This window comes from Lynx rufus, unplaced genomic scaffold (genome assembly GCF_022079265.1).
Source record: "Lynx rufus isolate CCGP_SWC_20201006 ecotype Redwood Valley unplaced genomic scaffold, mLynRuf1.p SCAF_1, whole genome shotgun sequence".
In the NCBI taxonomy this organism is placed as follows: Eukaryota; Metazoa; Chordata; class Mammalia; order Carnivora; family Felidae; genus Lynx; species Lynx rufus.
The window spans coordinates 90,628,529-90,644,028 of NW_025814823.1; the positions used below are offsets into that span (position 1 = coordinate 90,628,529).

General features: G+C 51.4%; 1 protein-coding gene across 3 annotated transcripts in view; it reads right to left on the reverse strand.

The window, feature by feature from the left end:
• Positions 1-2,469: 2,469 nt before the first annotated feature.
• The window catches only part of RUFY1 (RUN and FYVE domain containing 1), a 59,738-nt gene continuing 46,707 nt past the window's right edge, over positions 2,470-15,500 (reverse strand). Inside the window, exons 12-18 of one of the 3 annotated variants that reach the window (XM_047082980.1) lie at positions 13,659-13,756; positions 11,465-11,584; positions 10,728-10,857; positions 8,134-8,228; positions 5,721-5,769; positions 4,170-4,247; positions 2,470-3,050 (exon numbers count right to left, since the gene is read on the reverse strand). In XM_047082980.1, the coding sequence (XP_046938936.1) occupies positions 2,904-3,050; positions 4,170-4,247; positions 5,721-5,769; positions 8,134-8,228; positions 10,728-10,857; positions 11,465-11,584; positions 13,659-13,756 (717 nt within the window). In that variant the 3' untranslated portion in view covers positions 2,470-2,903. Of the gene's footprint in view, positions 3,051-4,169; positions 4,248-5,720; positions 5,770-8,133; positions 8,229-10,727; positions 10,858-11,464; positions 11,585-12,555; positions 12,699-13,658; positions 13,757-15,500 lie in introns of those variants that run through there. The other 2 variants (XM_047082988.1, XR_006962655.1) reach the window with 2 other exon arrangements.

The window sequence follows — 15,500 nt, forward strand, 5'->3', positions numbered from 1 at the left end:
CTTTGTCTTGTCTATACTTCAGTGTCATGTGGACTGTTTCTTGGTGCTCTATTCCTGCCCGGGGCGTAGGTGACAGTGGCTCACATCTTTGGCTGTGGCAGAGAGGCTCGGCAGTTGAGGCTGTTGTGTAGATGTCGTCAGACTTCCCTCCAGTGCAACTGAAGGTAAATCTAGCTTGTGGGGCCCTTGTGGAAGGGCTGTGTGTTTGGCCTGGCTGCGTAGGACCTAACCTGAGCTGCCTCTGACTCGCTAAGCGCTTGCGTAAAACATGTCGAGGCAGAAGTGCTCACTGCATGTTCTGCATGTTTGCGGAGGCCTGCAGCAGGCATGGCTAAGAAGGAAGTGCCAGGGGTGGCGGGTGGCTGACCAGCCACCCTTCCCACTCTGATGGCATCTCTTGAATTTTTGCTTACGTGGGGTACGGGAGGTCTTCTAGAAGGAGCTAGCCCTCTTAAAGGTGTGATTGTCTCAAAATTCCTTTAGTACATGCTTAACACTGCAGACTCCGCTTAAGCCAAGTTGAGGATTTGAAGCCACTTGTGTCAGTGCTGAAAATCTCTTTTCATCTTGGGTGAGGTTTGGTTACAATCCTAGGTGTTTCTAAGCATCTGTAGATGGCAGCATTGCACAGCCGTGTGCAAAAGGCCCTGCAGATGTATTGTGCTGCATCCCCTCTGTGGAGGATGGTGCTATCCCACATGGTGGAGGGGAACAACTTGCCATCAGCTTGGGGCACACAAATGTTCTTGGAATCCTTAGCCTGTCTTCAGGTTTAGAGAAATAATTTGCAGGGGAGGCAGCCTTGAGCTTCTGCTGTGTTCTGGACTTCACACTGCCCCTAGCATCTTGGCTGAGTTATTCAGTGTCTGTGGAACTGACCCCTGTTAATGAGAAGGCTCAAGGAAGGTTGCTTGTCTGGCTCTTTAAGTTGTTTTACGTAAGGAATGTCTTTGTTGAGTAAAGGCTCTTTGGAGGTAAAGGGGACGGCGGGAGTAAGGCTAAGCTAATCCAGAACCATTTGGCTTTTGAAAAGGGAGTATTTAACTCACCATCCTGGTTCTTTGGAACCTTGTGTTCCATGGACTTGAACCAAAACCACCTGGGTGCTTGTTAGACCAGAACCTCCAGGTACTGTTGGGAGGTGGCATTCTAACAGGACACCCTTCTTCCTGGCTAATTATCCTGTGCATTTAAGCTTGAGAAGCATTGCCTTAGACCACTGTCCCTCATTGCCCGGGTTAGGAAGGTCACCCCACCACAGCCTGAGGATTCCAAAGTTCAGGTGCATATTCGATGTGGCGTGGATAGAAAAGTTGTCTCACTGCAACTAAATATTTGGTAACTGGCAGAAGGGTCCTTTGAATAATGCCTCAGTATTTTGCTTGTTGGGTGGAGAGGGGGAACATTCTACTTAGTGGTCAAAACAGGAGTCAGGTATTTTCTGTGTGGGCAGATGAGAGCCCATAAGTGAGGTGATGATGAGCCCAAGGCTCCCCAGTGAGCTGGAATCCAAATTGGGTGCACTGAAAACTGGGTACCGCTGATGCCAGACCAGTGTGGAATATAGTTCAGGATGTAAGCATTACGGGAACAGCTGAGTGCTGGAGATTTTACTAAAAAGCTGCTCAGATGAAGCGTCCCTCTTGGCAGCTGCTTTTGCTGCCATCGTACTTCCTGATAGGATGTGAGAACCTGCAGCTCCGAAGGAATGTTGCTCTGGAGCTGGGCGTGTGTATCGACCCAACCTTGCAGAGCTGCCCAGATCTCTTCCCCCCCGCCCCCCCCCCCAACTTCCCAACCCCACAGATGTGTGTAAGGGAGCAGCACATACGGAATCTGAGCCAGCCTGTGGGGAACTTTCTGCAGGGTAAGAGCCCAGGAAGAAGAGGGAGAGCCAGGGCCTCGAGCAGGGGCTGGACAGCTAAGTAGGCCAGGGGACTTATGGGGAAAGTGGGGACTGAGCAGCCAGCACAGGGAGTCCACTGAGGGCTGGAGAAGGCAGAGGCTCTGCAGATGGATGGATGGACAGGTCTGGACAGCATTACAGCACTTGTTTCATTTCAGACCCCTGGCTGGGGGCAGGGGGTGGGGTGAGCATGTGCTGAGCCCAATTTCACAGCTGACTGCACCTGTTCTAGCCCTACTTTTGAAGTTCGTGAATGACTATCTGGTAGGTGCCTCCCACAGGTATCTCCTGCAATCCACTTGCATAAAGGAACAACTTCTGAGCTTTGGTGATGGGCGTGAGGTCACTTCCTCTGTGCCTGTTGGTGGACTTAATGGCCTATGTCGTCCTCAGCTCACTGGACAGGGCACAGCCTGTACCAGAACCCAGCAGGCTCACCTCAAAGGCAGCTGCCCTCCTTGAGGGCCTTTAGTCCTGACATGGGGGCTGCCCTGAGGCCTCTCCAGAGGCTGACCCTGACCTCTGTGACACGGACACGAGTGCCTATGCTTTCTGCACCGGAGTGAAAAATAAATGATTTTATTGCAGGTCCAAAGACACATATTAACAAGGGTGTGATGTGGCAAATCTCTGGCTTCTGAAGCAGGGAAGGCACGGTGCGGGGGGGCGGAACTGGTTGCTCATTATACTAGTACGGCTGCCATAAAACCAGACAATTTTTTTGAAAAGTGAAAAATGACAGTAGCAAAATCATGAAGTTACACTGGAGCCAAAGCCAGTGATGTAGCCAAGTGAGAAGGAAGCATCCAGACAGGTTAGCAGATAGGTTAATTCCATACAGTCCGGAGAGGAGAGGCGTGTACCTTCCATTCCGCCATGCTGTGTGCACAGCCGGCCAGGATCGCGTTCCTTCCTGCTTCCCCAAGCCCCTGGGCATCCCCCGAGACCCACAGAGTTTGGCACTGTTCTGAGGCTGCCTCGCCGACGCCCTGTGTGCTTAGGAGCCAGTGGATGAGGAGCAGCGCTGCAGGAGCAGCGTGTGGCAGCTGTCGCACACACGCACGGGCTTGGGGTAGGAGGGCAGTGCTAGCTCGTTGCTGGAACACGTGTTGCAGAAGATGTGGCCGCAGTTACGGCAGTGGTGCTGCAGGACAGAGAGACCATCATGGTGTGCTATGCTCCCCCATCCGTACACCCACTTTGGTCTTACAGCCTTTGGAGGAGGGATCTTAAAACCTAAGGCAGACTTGCAGATGTGTCAGTTTGGAAGGGGTCCTTGCAGACCTTTGTTTCTACAATCCTGTGCCTCTAAGGTCTGCAGAGTGGTGGTGGAGGGGCATGCGCTTGTATGAATCAGGCTCTTTTCCTTCAGAATGTGTTTACTGGAGTTGGGGGCCCTGGTTCAGTCCCTGCAATCCCTGTACCCTGTGGTGGGACCCCAGGTTTCTTTAGCCAGCCAGCCCCTCCTGATGGGTGTCTTACTTTGTGAAGAACTGCCTAAGCCTTGGGCAGAACGCCAAGACCAGGATCCATGTAGAAATCTGTCATTTCTGCCAACAGCTCAACCCCATCAGGCTAGACAATGAACCTCTGCCAGGCCGTTCACAGGTGGGGATGGAGAGGCCCTAGTGTCCAGCAGGCCTTGTGGAAAAGCAGGATTTCAACGGTAGCCTCGGGAAGGCTGTTTCTACCTCTGGACCTACTGCAAGGCACTAAGGTTTGGGAGTTGTACTTTTCCACAGAGAGGCCATTAGCTGGGACCGGTGAGCATGCGCACCTGTGTAGTAGTGGATGGGGTACTGTGGGCTGTAGAGGTTTCCAGTTTTGCTTGGCATCTATATCCTGCCCCTATCATGCCCAACTGGTCACTCAAAGCCCTGTCAACCCTGGACCAAAGGTATAGGACCTTCTGTTCCTGGAGCCTGAGGGCAGGCTGTACACTGGCAGAGGCAGACTTACCAGGGCACTGGCCCTGCCCAGATGCCAGTGAGCTTTTGGTGCCACTTGGGGGCCTGTCCGGAGACTCGCTGCTCACCGGTTCTCTAGAGATTGTTTTTGCCTCACTTTGCCAGATGTTGGTCCTGTTGCTTAAAATGAATTTTCAATGATCTGCTCACCTAGACTAGCTCTGGGCATGAGCTGGGAAACCATCTCCGTGGGCCAGCAGACCAGCAAGTATGATCACAGTGCGGTGGCCCCTGTGGGACTGGGGGTGGGAGGGGAGCCCCACCTGTGTGAGCCAATGGAGGGCCACCCCACGTACCTTTCTTCGGGAAATGGAGAACTCCTTTTCACACTGCTTACAGTGCGTTGCTTCATCGTCTTTCAGCCAAGTATGGCCCTGGGGGAGGAAAGACCACCACAGAATCCCAGTTTACAGCCTGGCTCCTGATGGACCTTTGACTGCCCAATGTCAGTGGCCTACCGCTTCTCTAATAGCACCTTTTGAGGGACAGCCACTTTACGCTAGATAGGGCCTCCTAGGGCCTCCCTGCCCTGACCACAGCTCACATGCTGCAGACCGTCTGCCCTCTGGCCCTGGCTTCCCGGCCTGCAGCCAGATCCCCCAGCTTCCCGGGAACCTGAGCCTTCCCCAACCCCCTTTCAATAAATGCCCTTCAGCTGAGGTAACAAGAGTCAGGATCTGATGCCTGCAACCGGATCCTGGCTGAGACATTCTCCAGTGTCCCCCTGCTGAACTGGCAGGAGGGAGAGGGGCCAGACTGGTCAGCCAGACCAGGTCTGTGATGGCAGTCCCTGCTGAGACAGAAGGCAACGTGCCATGGGATGGGAGGCCCTTCTCCACATGCTGAGCCCCTGACCCTCAGAGCGAGGCGGGGAGGCAGGAGTCTCCATTCTACAGAGGCAGCCGCCACTCTGAAAGCTCTTTCTAAAGGACAACCAGGAGGTATGATTTGTTCAGCTGCAGGGACTGAGCTTTCAAAGGGGCCAAAGACCTGAGAAACTTTTCTGGCTCCTTAGCCTCTGGTGGATGTCACTTTCTTGGTGACAGAGTGACCCTAAGAGCTGTAGCGTGACCACGCCCAACAGCTCCTTCCTCGAGTGCTGCTGTCACTGTTGGACATTCCAGCAGTTTTTCAGAAAAGCAGCTCACAGCGATCTCCCCTAAGGCGCTGCCTACCTGCAAGGGCGGGGAAGGTGCATGATGTTAAGTCAGGGCTGCCGTAAGCTGCTGTGACAGTTTGCCTCTGCCCTGTGTGCACTAGGGTCTCCATCCAGCAGAGGCCACAAACTCCTGTCCCAGGTGGGCGGTCCCTTCTCTGAACTGTCCCTGTCCCGACCCTAGTGGGCCAGCCTGGTGCCCGTACCTAGTCACCTGGTCCCCACGTTCCAGCTCTCCGTAGGTGGGTGCATCATCCTGCCCTCCCCAAGGTGGTCCAGAAACACGGCCCAGCTCAGGGCTTGAATGGTCCCCAGAAATAGGGTGGCCTCCGGCCCCTCACTTGCAGGGAGAGGTCTCACGCTCCCTATTCAACAATCCCTGGATCTCTCTGCCACTTTGTGCTTCCTCCATTTGGGCACCTGTGTGGCAGGCCTGGGGTGGAACTACGGCTGACAGCTGAGGAGCCCGGATCCAGACCAGGGTTCTGGGCCCGCCGCTCAGCAGCACCACCTCTCACCAGGTCACCTGGCTCTGCTCTGTGAACAAGTGCTAACCGCCACTGAAGCCTCAGCTGCACACGCTCACCTGACTTGTGGCAAAACCCAAGAGCACATGGGGCGTTCACACTAGCTGACCAACAGCTGCTCTTGGGCAGAGATTCTTATGCTAATAACATCAACAATCCAGTACCTTCAGTGCCTTATTTACTTCTTTGATGTCTTCCATCTTCAGCTTTGACCTTGAAGAAAAAAAAAAGGCAAAAATCATTTAGAAGCAGTGAGAGGCTCTCAACAGCGACTGTCTGGCTTCGGGAGGGAGACAGGGCTTATTGAGAGAGCTGTCCCATAACGTGAGTCATTCTGGAACACTCTTTCTACCTTTTCATCATCCCAGAGCCACCTCTTGAGGTTGGCTCACGTCTGCCATGCTCCGAGGTTGAGCCTGTGGACTGAACATGGCCCAAGAACAGACTGTTGATCCTGTAAGCTTTCAGAAGACTTGGAAATAGTTGCAGCCATTTAAAGATTGAGGATACGGGTGCCTGGGGGGCTCAGTTAAGCGTCTGACTCTTGGTTTTGGCTTGGGTCACCATCTCACAGCTTTGTGAGTTCGTGCCCTGCATTGGGCTCTGCGCTGCAGTGCAGACTCTCTCTCTCCATCTGCCCCTCCCCCACTTGGGGTGTCTCTCTCTCAAAATAAATAAACTTAAAAAATAAAAAGATAATGTCCTAGAAGTCCAGTTTCCTGGCTTCTCTGGGCAACCATTCCTGCATACGGCATGTGCTGGAGTGGGGCTGTGTGTGCTCCCCTCAGGAACCAGAATCTGCAGGGCTCTCTGGGCCCTTTTCCTGCTGCCTGCTCCTTTTAGAACAGTCCTCAGAGGACATGGTCATTTGTCCTTGCTCCATTCTTGTTAGGGTAAGAATAATTTGTTAGTTGTCCACATAAACGACCGACTGAACATGGTCTAAACTGGCAGGATTAAACCAGATAAAATGAAACTGTAAGAAGTTGTAATTGTGGGCGGGTGGGGCAGGGGGGATGGTCTGAGCCCTTGAAAGCTGAGATTAGCCTAAACTGTCATTGGATTAACCTAATCCAAGTGTCAAAGTGGCCGGGCTCTGAGACCCGAGCTAGTCTTCTGGGGGAAGATTAGGAAACTGAGCATCAGGTCCCTTAGAAAAAGACGTTCCCTCCTGCCCTGACCAGCTTAGGAACAGGCCTGCAGACTGACAGCACCAGCAGCTGCCTGGGTGGAGAGACCTGGGGACACCAGGTGGAGAGGGCAGCCTGATCGTGTAAGCACTTCCCTGGGAAATAAGCTTGGGAAGGACCCAGACTTTGGTGACATAAAGAAACCAGGCAGCTGTGTCTGGCTGGTGGAGGGATCTGAAGGGAGTCTTCTCTGGTGTCACCTGGTGACATGAAGAAGGAGGGAGGGAAGGAGGGAAGAAGCACAAAGGTTCCCTGGGGAACTCCTGCCTGTGTCACGTGTCCTGACACAGCAACCCCCACGCAGCCCAACTGAGGGATGTCCTGTTCGGTGTGCATACTACTTCAGTGATTCTAGTTTCTTCTCCTGGTCACCCTCCTCTCTGGACCTTTTCTGGTCAGGGTTTTATTCAGCATGGAGCCTGAGCCCAGGCTGTGCTGGCCATGACAGCCCTTCTCTCTCTGGTCACCATGCTTATGGCAGGCACCAGAACAGGACTCTGGTGGGGGTGGCAAGTCAACCTGGAGTCCCTGTGGGAGCCATTCTGCCCTGATGTGGGCCAGAGCCCCTCGTGGTGGAAGCAACAGACAGGACGGCAGAGGTAGGAAGGAGAGACAGTTCTGATGGCTTTTTCTGCTTCAGACAGTTTGAGTTGGATTTCTGTCCCTCTGAAACCAAGAGTCCTGACTCAGAAGGAGAAAAAGCTCCCCCATGGCTTTGAAAATTCAGTAATTAATAGGGGCACCTGGGTGGCTCAGTCAGTTAAGTGTCCGACTTTGGCTCAGGTCTCACGGTTTGTGGGTTGGAGCCTGGAGCCTGCTTCGAATTCTGTGTCTCTCTCTCTGCCCCTCCCCTGCTCATGCCCTATCTCTTTCAAGAAATATTAAAAAAACAACAACAATAATTGCACAGGTGGACATATTCTAGTATCGGCTGTGACCTATCAGACTGTCCAGAGCAACTTGGCAGGACTGGGACATCGGGAAGGAGAGCTGTCCAGTTACAGGACAGACAGAAGCACCAACATCGGCACTCCTGCAGCAGCAGCCAGCAGGGCAGACAGAAAGACTGGTGGGTGTGAGTATCCAGAAAGGCTGGAGGTGACTGCACTTTGGCTAGGGCAGGCTGGAACCCTCAAACCACAGTATCCACTCTGGTCTGACTGCAGGCCCAGCAAGCAGCCCGCCCCCCACCGATCTGGTTCACCCATCTGGGGTTTCTTAACGCGTTAAACCAGCATTGCGTCCTTGAGGCCTGACCTCCACCTGGCAGGCCTCCTTCCCAGCCCTCCCTTCCACGACAACACAATTTGGTTCAGGGCCCGGTGGGCAGGCTGGTGTGACTCCAGGGGGCAGCGCAGGGGGCAGGTGAGGGGGACTGGGGTCTTACTGGCTGAGGTGCAGCCCCATTTCCTGGAGGGCCTGTTCCTGCTCCTCACAAACCTTCTGCAACTCCGCCTTCTCATCCTGGAGCTCCCGCAGCTCCTAAAACGAACCGACCAGATGCCTGATACGCTGACAGTCTTTTTCTTTCTTTCTTTTTTTTTTTTTTTTAAAAGGTTTAGCGATCACAGGGGCACCTGGGTGGCTCAGTCGGTTGGGCGTCCAACTTCAGCTCAGGTCATGATCTCGTGGTTCGTGAGTTCGAGCCCTGCATCGGGCTCCATGCTGACAGCTCGGAGCCTGGAGCCTGCTTTGGAAGCTGTGACTCCCCCTCTCTCTGTCCCCTCCCTTGCTCATGCTCATGCTCTGTCTCTCAAAAATTATTAAAAAATTAAAAAAAAAAAAGGCTTAGCGATCACAGCAACAAGAAGGGCAGAATGCTTTTCAAGTGCAAAAAGCAGTTTTGTTGTATGAACCGCACTCCAGACGGAGTTACTTCGTGGGTTACTTCTCACCAGCCTGTTTCTCCAGAATGGGCAACTGCAAGGTGAATGCTACAGGGGTGGCCCTGCGGTGGGGACAGTGACATGGAGCAGGAAACAGCTCCATTCAAACAGTCCTCCTCCCAGGGCAAACAAGGCTCTGCCCATCTGAGTTGCTATTAAAGGACTGTTTAAACACAGAGAATTACCTCCAAAAATACACAGGTGAAAACTTCTATAGAACTGTAGGTCACTTGCCCAGGGAAGGCTTGTCCTGATAGTGTTTTTTGGAAAGGGCTGGTCGTGAGTGAGTGAACAAGGCTGATGAAGGCCCAGATTGGGATCTCATTCTCGTGCATGTGGGGAGAGCAGCTCACACAGTGACAACCATCGCAACCTGAGAACAGGGCACCTTGACACAGGCTGGCGAGGGCCAGGACAGAAGACCCAGGACAGTGCGGTTCAGGGCTTAGGCCTAAGTGGTGGGCACTTCCCTCCCAGCCACCCCAGAGCCTGCTGTCACAGGCACACGGCACAGGGCACCCTGCTGATGTCAGATACATTTTGTTTCTTGTGTGTGTATGTAAGTGCGGGTGGGAGGTGGGGAGGGCAAGCGATTCAAATCTTACACCAAAGTAGTTGGGAGTGGAATAAAAGAGGCATGATGCAGAACTTTCTGGGAGTCCTCTTCTGCCCTCCATTTCTTCTCCTCCCTTTTCCAAGCCTGAGAGGCTCATGAGGAACTTCTCCCCTCCCCAGGGGTCCTCCCCACCCCTGGCCTAGTGGGCTCCCCAGCAAGGGGCTCTAGACACTTTTCAACAGAAACCAAAATGCCTTTGTTGGCTCATTCAGATTGTGCAGCAGGACCCATTACCACGTTCAGCACAACGAGATCCGGGTCTGGGAGCTGCCCCAGCCTCAAGGACCCTCCGCCAGGGCAGGTGTGGTGCGGAAGGCATGCCAGTCCCACCAGGAGAGGCTGCAGTAGCCAGGGACACCCCCTAGCAGGCTGCAGCTGCTCCCACCAGCATTGTGGGGACCTCCAGCCTTTGCGGGAGATGCCTGGCGATTTTATCATCGGGGAAGACTTGTAGACTGCCTGGGTTCCCTGGGAGATCTAGTTCTGCAACCAGACAGAGATGCCATTCTGGCACCCCAACATCTCTCTCCCTGAAGCTTTCCATAGGATCCAGGCCTCACCTTCACCAGAGGACCGAGGTGACTCCAGGCAGAGACTGGTTCGGTTGGCTTCCCAGGGGTGGCCCAGACCCAGAAAGTTCTGGGGAACCAGGATACCTGACCCTAGGCCGAGCCCCTCTGGGGTGGAGGTGTGGCACTTGGTGGAAGATGTTCATGCTTACTGTTTCCTCTCTTGCAAGCCCGCCACCCATTCTCACACAGTAGCTGGTGACGGTCTTAAAATGAAGTGGGCCATGTACCTCCCCCACCCCCTCCATGCCCCCAACAGCTTCTTACCGTGCTCAAGATAAGATCCAAATCCCTTCGTGCAGCTCTGGGGGCCCGAGATCGGTCTGCCCACCTGAGGCCTCAGCTCCAGTGCTTCCTTCTTCCGCTCGCCACACCTCAGCCTCATGGCCCTTCTTTCTGCTCCTTGACCATGACAGACCCTCACACTTCCTGCTATCTGCCTGAGAGGTTCTTAGCTTGGACCTGTGCATCGCCGTCCCTTGCTGTCATTCAGATCTGCCCGTCACTCTTCCCAGACCACCCCTGCCCACAGCAGGGAATGTTCTGTTCACAGCACTCATCCCTGAGTGTCTGGTGTGTGCACCGGCTGCCCAGAGGAGCAGCTCCATGGGCACCAGCTCTGGCTCTGTGGTTGCAGTTTCCCGAGACACTGGTAGCTCTTTTTCTCCCAAGGATGGCTGCCTTACTTTTCTTTTTTTTTAGTTAGTTTGTTTGTTTATTTATTTACTTAGAGAGTGAGTGAGTGAGCAGGGGAGGGGCAGAGAAAGGGAAAGAGAGAATCCCAAGCAGGCTCCATGCTGTCAGCACACAGCATGATGTGGGGCTCCAACTCATGAACTGCGAGATCGTGACCTGAGTTGAGATCAAGAGTCCAACACTCAACCGAGCCACCCAGGCACCCCTGCCTTACCTTTTTTAATCCTTCCACTTGCTGTAGCTCTGCTCGGAGCAGAGAGGAAGTGTCTTTCTCCTGCTGTAATTCTCGTTGAAGAGCCTGTCTTTGCTCTTTTTCTGATTTCAGCTCTTTCTCTAGACTTGAGCTGTTTTCCCAAAGTGAACTGGAGTTAGTCTCAGTGGGAGATTTGCACGGAAACTGCACAATCGCCAACCCAATTCACCACACAGGGAACGGGGAATTGGAATTGGCATTGTCACATGCGTATCTAGACCCGTCACTGGAGCAGGGCTGCCTGCCCCTCCACAGGGGACACCGGGACCCCTCAAGGGGAAGAAGGGCAGGTGCACACTTGACTGCATGTGAGCCGAAAGAAAGCAAAAGGGCCTGGGGACACTTAGGGCTGCACCTGTGGGATCCCCTACTGAGGCAAGACCTGGGGCGTGGGGGGTTGCAACACGAGTTCTGCTTTTTCCAACCCAGAGCCAGCTCCCACTGGAGGACACTGGGGGTGGGGGCAGGAGAAAGCTACTGGACCCCCCCACCCCCCGCTGCTCACCAGCCAAGTGGCCCTGGGACGTTCCTGAACCCCCGAACCAGCTCTCTCATTTGTGAAACACAGACATCTGTCACTCAACACTGGGCTTTACACGCACGCTCAAACCCTCATTCCAGCCTCGCAGGAGATGAGGGTTAAACTTCGAAGAGGCCACGGCCCGCCCCCCCCGCCCCCCACCGGGCCGCCCGCCTACCACTGCTCATGCAACTGTGAGAGCTGCTGCTGCAAAGCACACGTCCGGCCGCCCAGCTCCTGCTGCAGCCGGTGGCTCCGCTCCTCGGCCCCCTGCCTGGCCCTTTCAGACTGCCGTAACCTGCACCGAAGCAAGCACATCTGCATAAGGAAAGGAGCCACCCTCGCCACCGAAGGTATCGTGTTTTCCTGTTCTCGTGGCTTTTGTTGTAAATATGCACACAGTAAGATTGACTCATGCGTGTGCCCAATTCCCAGAGTTTTTAGCACACGGATAGACCCATGGAACCACCATGGTGATCAAGAGACAGAGCAGTTCTGTCACCCCTGAAGGCTCCCTTCCCACCCCTGACCCCTGATCGGCTGATACCATTGACTTTTTCTTTTCCAGAGTGTCCTATAAGTGGAATCATACTTTATATAAATAACGTTTTAAGCCTGGCTTCTTTCTCTCAGCTTAGTATCGCTGAAATCAAGTTTGTGGATCAGTGGCTCATTCCTTCCTCTGCCTGAGTACTATTTCACTGTACAGGGTACCAGTTTGTTCTTACTTCATTCGATGAAACACCTCTAACTCGCTTCTAGTTTTGACAATAATGAATAGACCTGCTACAAACATTTGTGTATGGGCTTTTGTGAGGACATTAGTTTCCATTTCTCTTGGGCTGATACCCAGGAGTGGGATTGTTGGGTCAGATGGAAGAGTAAGGTTAGCTGTATTTTAAGACACTGTTTTCCAATGTGGCTGTACCATTTGGCATCCCCACCGGTCATGTAGGAGAGTTCTAGTTGCTCTGTAGCCCTGTCAGCACTCGGTATTGTCATTAAAAAGATATTTAGCTGTTCTAACAGGTGTGTAGTAGCATCTCACTGTGATTTTAACATGTACTTCCCTGGGGGTGCCTGGGTGGCTCAACTGGTTGAGTGTCTGCCTTGGCTCAGGTCCTCATCTTGCGGTTTGTGAGTTCGAACCCACAGAGGGCTCACTGCTGTTAGCACAAAAGCCCACCTTTGTCCCCCTCTCTCTGCCCCTCCCCTGCTTGCACTCTTTCAAAAATGAATATTTAAAACAAAACATAACAAAACATGTACCTCCTTGATGGCTACTGACACTGAACATCTTTTTGTGTGCTTATTTGCCATCCCTATGTCCTCTTTGGCGAAGTGTCCGTTCAAGTCTTTTGTCCATTTTTCAACTGGGTTGTCTGTTGAGTTTTGAGAGTTCTTTATATATTCTGGAGACAGAATATATAACTTTGTCAGTTAAGTGATTTGCAAGTTTTCTGTCAATCTCTAGCTGGTCTTTTTATTCTCTTAACCATGTCTTTCATAGCACAAAGGTTTTACCTTTTGATAAAGTCCAACTTATCAAGTTTTTCCTCCCATGGACACCATGCTTTTCAAAAGTATTACTTTTTTTAAGTTTTTATTTATTTATTTTGACAGAGAGAGCAAGAGAGAGCAGGCTGAGAGAGAGAATCCCAAGCAGGCTCTGCAGTGCCAGCGCAGGGCCTGGCATGGGACTCGAACTCATGAACCGTGAAATTATGACCTGAGCCGAAATCAAGAGTTGGACACTCAACTGACTGAGCCACCCAGGGGCCCTGGATCCCATGCTTTTATGTCATGTCTAAGATCTCTTTGCCTAATCCAAGATCACAAAGATTTTCTCCTAGGTTTTCTTCCAGAGGTTGTAAGTTTTGAGTTTTCCATTTAGACTTATGATCCATTTCCAGCTAATTTTTGTAGAAGATAGGAAGTATACAACCAAGGTCCGTTTTTTTTGCTTATGCATGTCCGATTGTCCCAGTATCATTTATTGAAAAGATTTTCCTTTCTCCCTTGAACTGCCTTTGCACCTCTGTAAGAAAATCAGTTGCCATATTCGTTGGGGTCTGCTTTCAGGCTCTATTCTGACCCATTACAGACTGATGTTTAAGTGTGTCGGTGACAAGGAGCTCACTGTATGGGTCTGACTCCTGAGAAGACAATGTGATACAGTCACCCAGAGATTGATTAAGGGAATACACACTTAGGCAAGGATGGGAATCCAGCCCCCTTGCTCAGCAAGACTACAATCCCAAAGGACTTTCATCCCAAGTTATCTGGCCTTTTGAGAGAGACTCTGAGTAAGTTCCCGGGCCTGGGGAATGTCCAGCACCTTCTAGGGAGTATCTGCCACAGGGAGTGATTACCTTTCTTCCATCTGTTTCATGCTGGACATAACCTGGTTGGTTTTTTCTTCAAAAGATGTGATGGCTTCATTCTTCTGCTGTAAACAGCTCTCTGCATTCTGCAAAGGCAAGGAAGAGGGGTCATACTCTGCCTCTCTCTCACTGCTGTGCCTGCTCAGGGTTAAGAGAGGGTTTGATGATTCAATCTGTACTTTCACAACATTTCTAGGAGCATTTCACTAATTGCTGGTCTTTCCCATAGCACTGGAAGACAAACTGGACTGAGGCTCCCAGCTTTATCCACACAAAGAAAGGCCAAAAAGGAAGTAATAAGCTTTTTGTTTCCCTCTATGAAAGGTCCATGCTCCTTTTTAAAAAAAGAACTTCAGAGTGAGATCTGACAGTGTTGCAGAGCTGTTCCTACATACCAAGCACACCTACGAGTTCATCAGGCCCTTGCAGGTTCTTGTGGCCGGCTGGTCAGCCCCAGTTCCCTAAGCACAGAGGGAGGCTGGCACAGATGTGCGATACAGCAGATTTACACCCACAACTGTGTGACTTCTGAATCCAGGCATGTACCGGGGGGCCCAGGCGGGGGGGGGGGCAGGCAAAAAGCACTGTGTCCCTGTGTGTCTATAACAGACACTTTTAAAATAAAAGGATATGGAAAGGCTGATGACAGAAGGAAGTCCTAATAAGTTCCTAATATAATATAGACTGTATTCTTGGACCTTAATATAATACAGTTAGACATTAACAACAAAAGAATGGCTAAAACTGCCTCATATCTTAGAAACTAAACTACATAGCATATCACTAAAAAGCTGTTGAGCTAAAAATGTAAACCAGAGGACTAATTAAGAAATACTGAGAGGTAGGGGCGCCTGGGTGGCTCAGTTGGTTAATTGTCCGACTCTTCATTTTGGCCCAGGTCATTATCTCATAGTTCGTAAGTTTGAGCCCTGCATCAGGCTCTGGGTTGACAGCCTGGAGCCTGCTGCGGATTCTCTCTCTCCCTCTCTCTCTGCCCCTCCCCTACTTGTGCTTTCTCTTTCAAAAATAAATAAACTTAAAAAAAAAAAAAAAAGAAATATTTAGAGGTAAAAGCCAGTGAAAACACTATGCAATATTGTATGGTATTGAAGATGCACTGAGTGGAAGACGTATCCTAATTTTACACACCACTAAGCAAGAAAAAACAGCTACTTAGAACATGTGCCATTGACTGTAAGATGCATGTAGGTTTCAGAGAGGCTGAGCTGTGAATAAATGTGCTTCTTAGGTGATATACTTTTGTCAAAATTTGAGCGCCACAGCTAAAGCAGTAGTTGTGTGGGTCATTTTTAACTTCAAATAACATCTTTTTTATTTATTTTTATTTTTTAAAGCAAACTACCCCCAGCATGGGGCTTGAACTCACAACCTTGAGATCAAAAGTCACATGCTCTACTGACTGAGCCAGCCAGCTGCCCCCAAATAAATTTTTTTATGAAATAAAAAAAAAAGATAAAACAGATGAGCTAAGCATGCATTTCAGAAGATGAAAATAAATTACAGAGCAAACGCAAAGAAATCAGAAAGAATATAATAAAGGGGTACCTGGGTGACTCAGTCAGTTAAGCATCTGACTCTTGATTTTGGCTCAGGGCATGATCTCATGGTTGTGAGATTGAGCCCCCAGCGCAGAGCCTGCTTGGGATTCTGTGTCTCTCTGCCCCCTCCCCTGCTCAGGCCCGTTCTTTCTTTCTTTCTTCTTTTTTTAATGTTTATGTTTGAGAGAGACAGAGCATGAGTGGGGGAGGAGCAGAGAAAGAGAGAGACACAGAATCTGAAGCAGGCTTCAGGCTCTGAGCTGTTAGTACA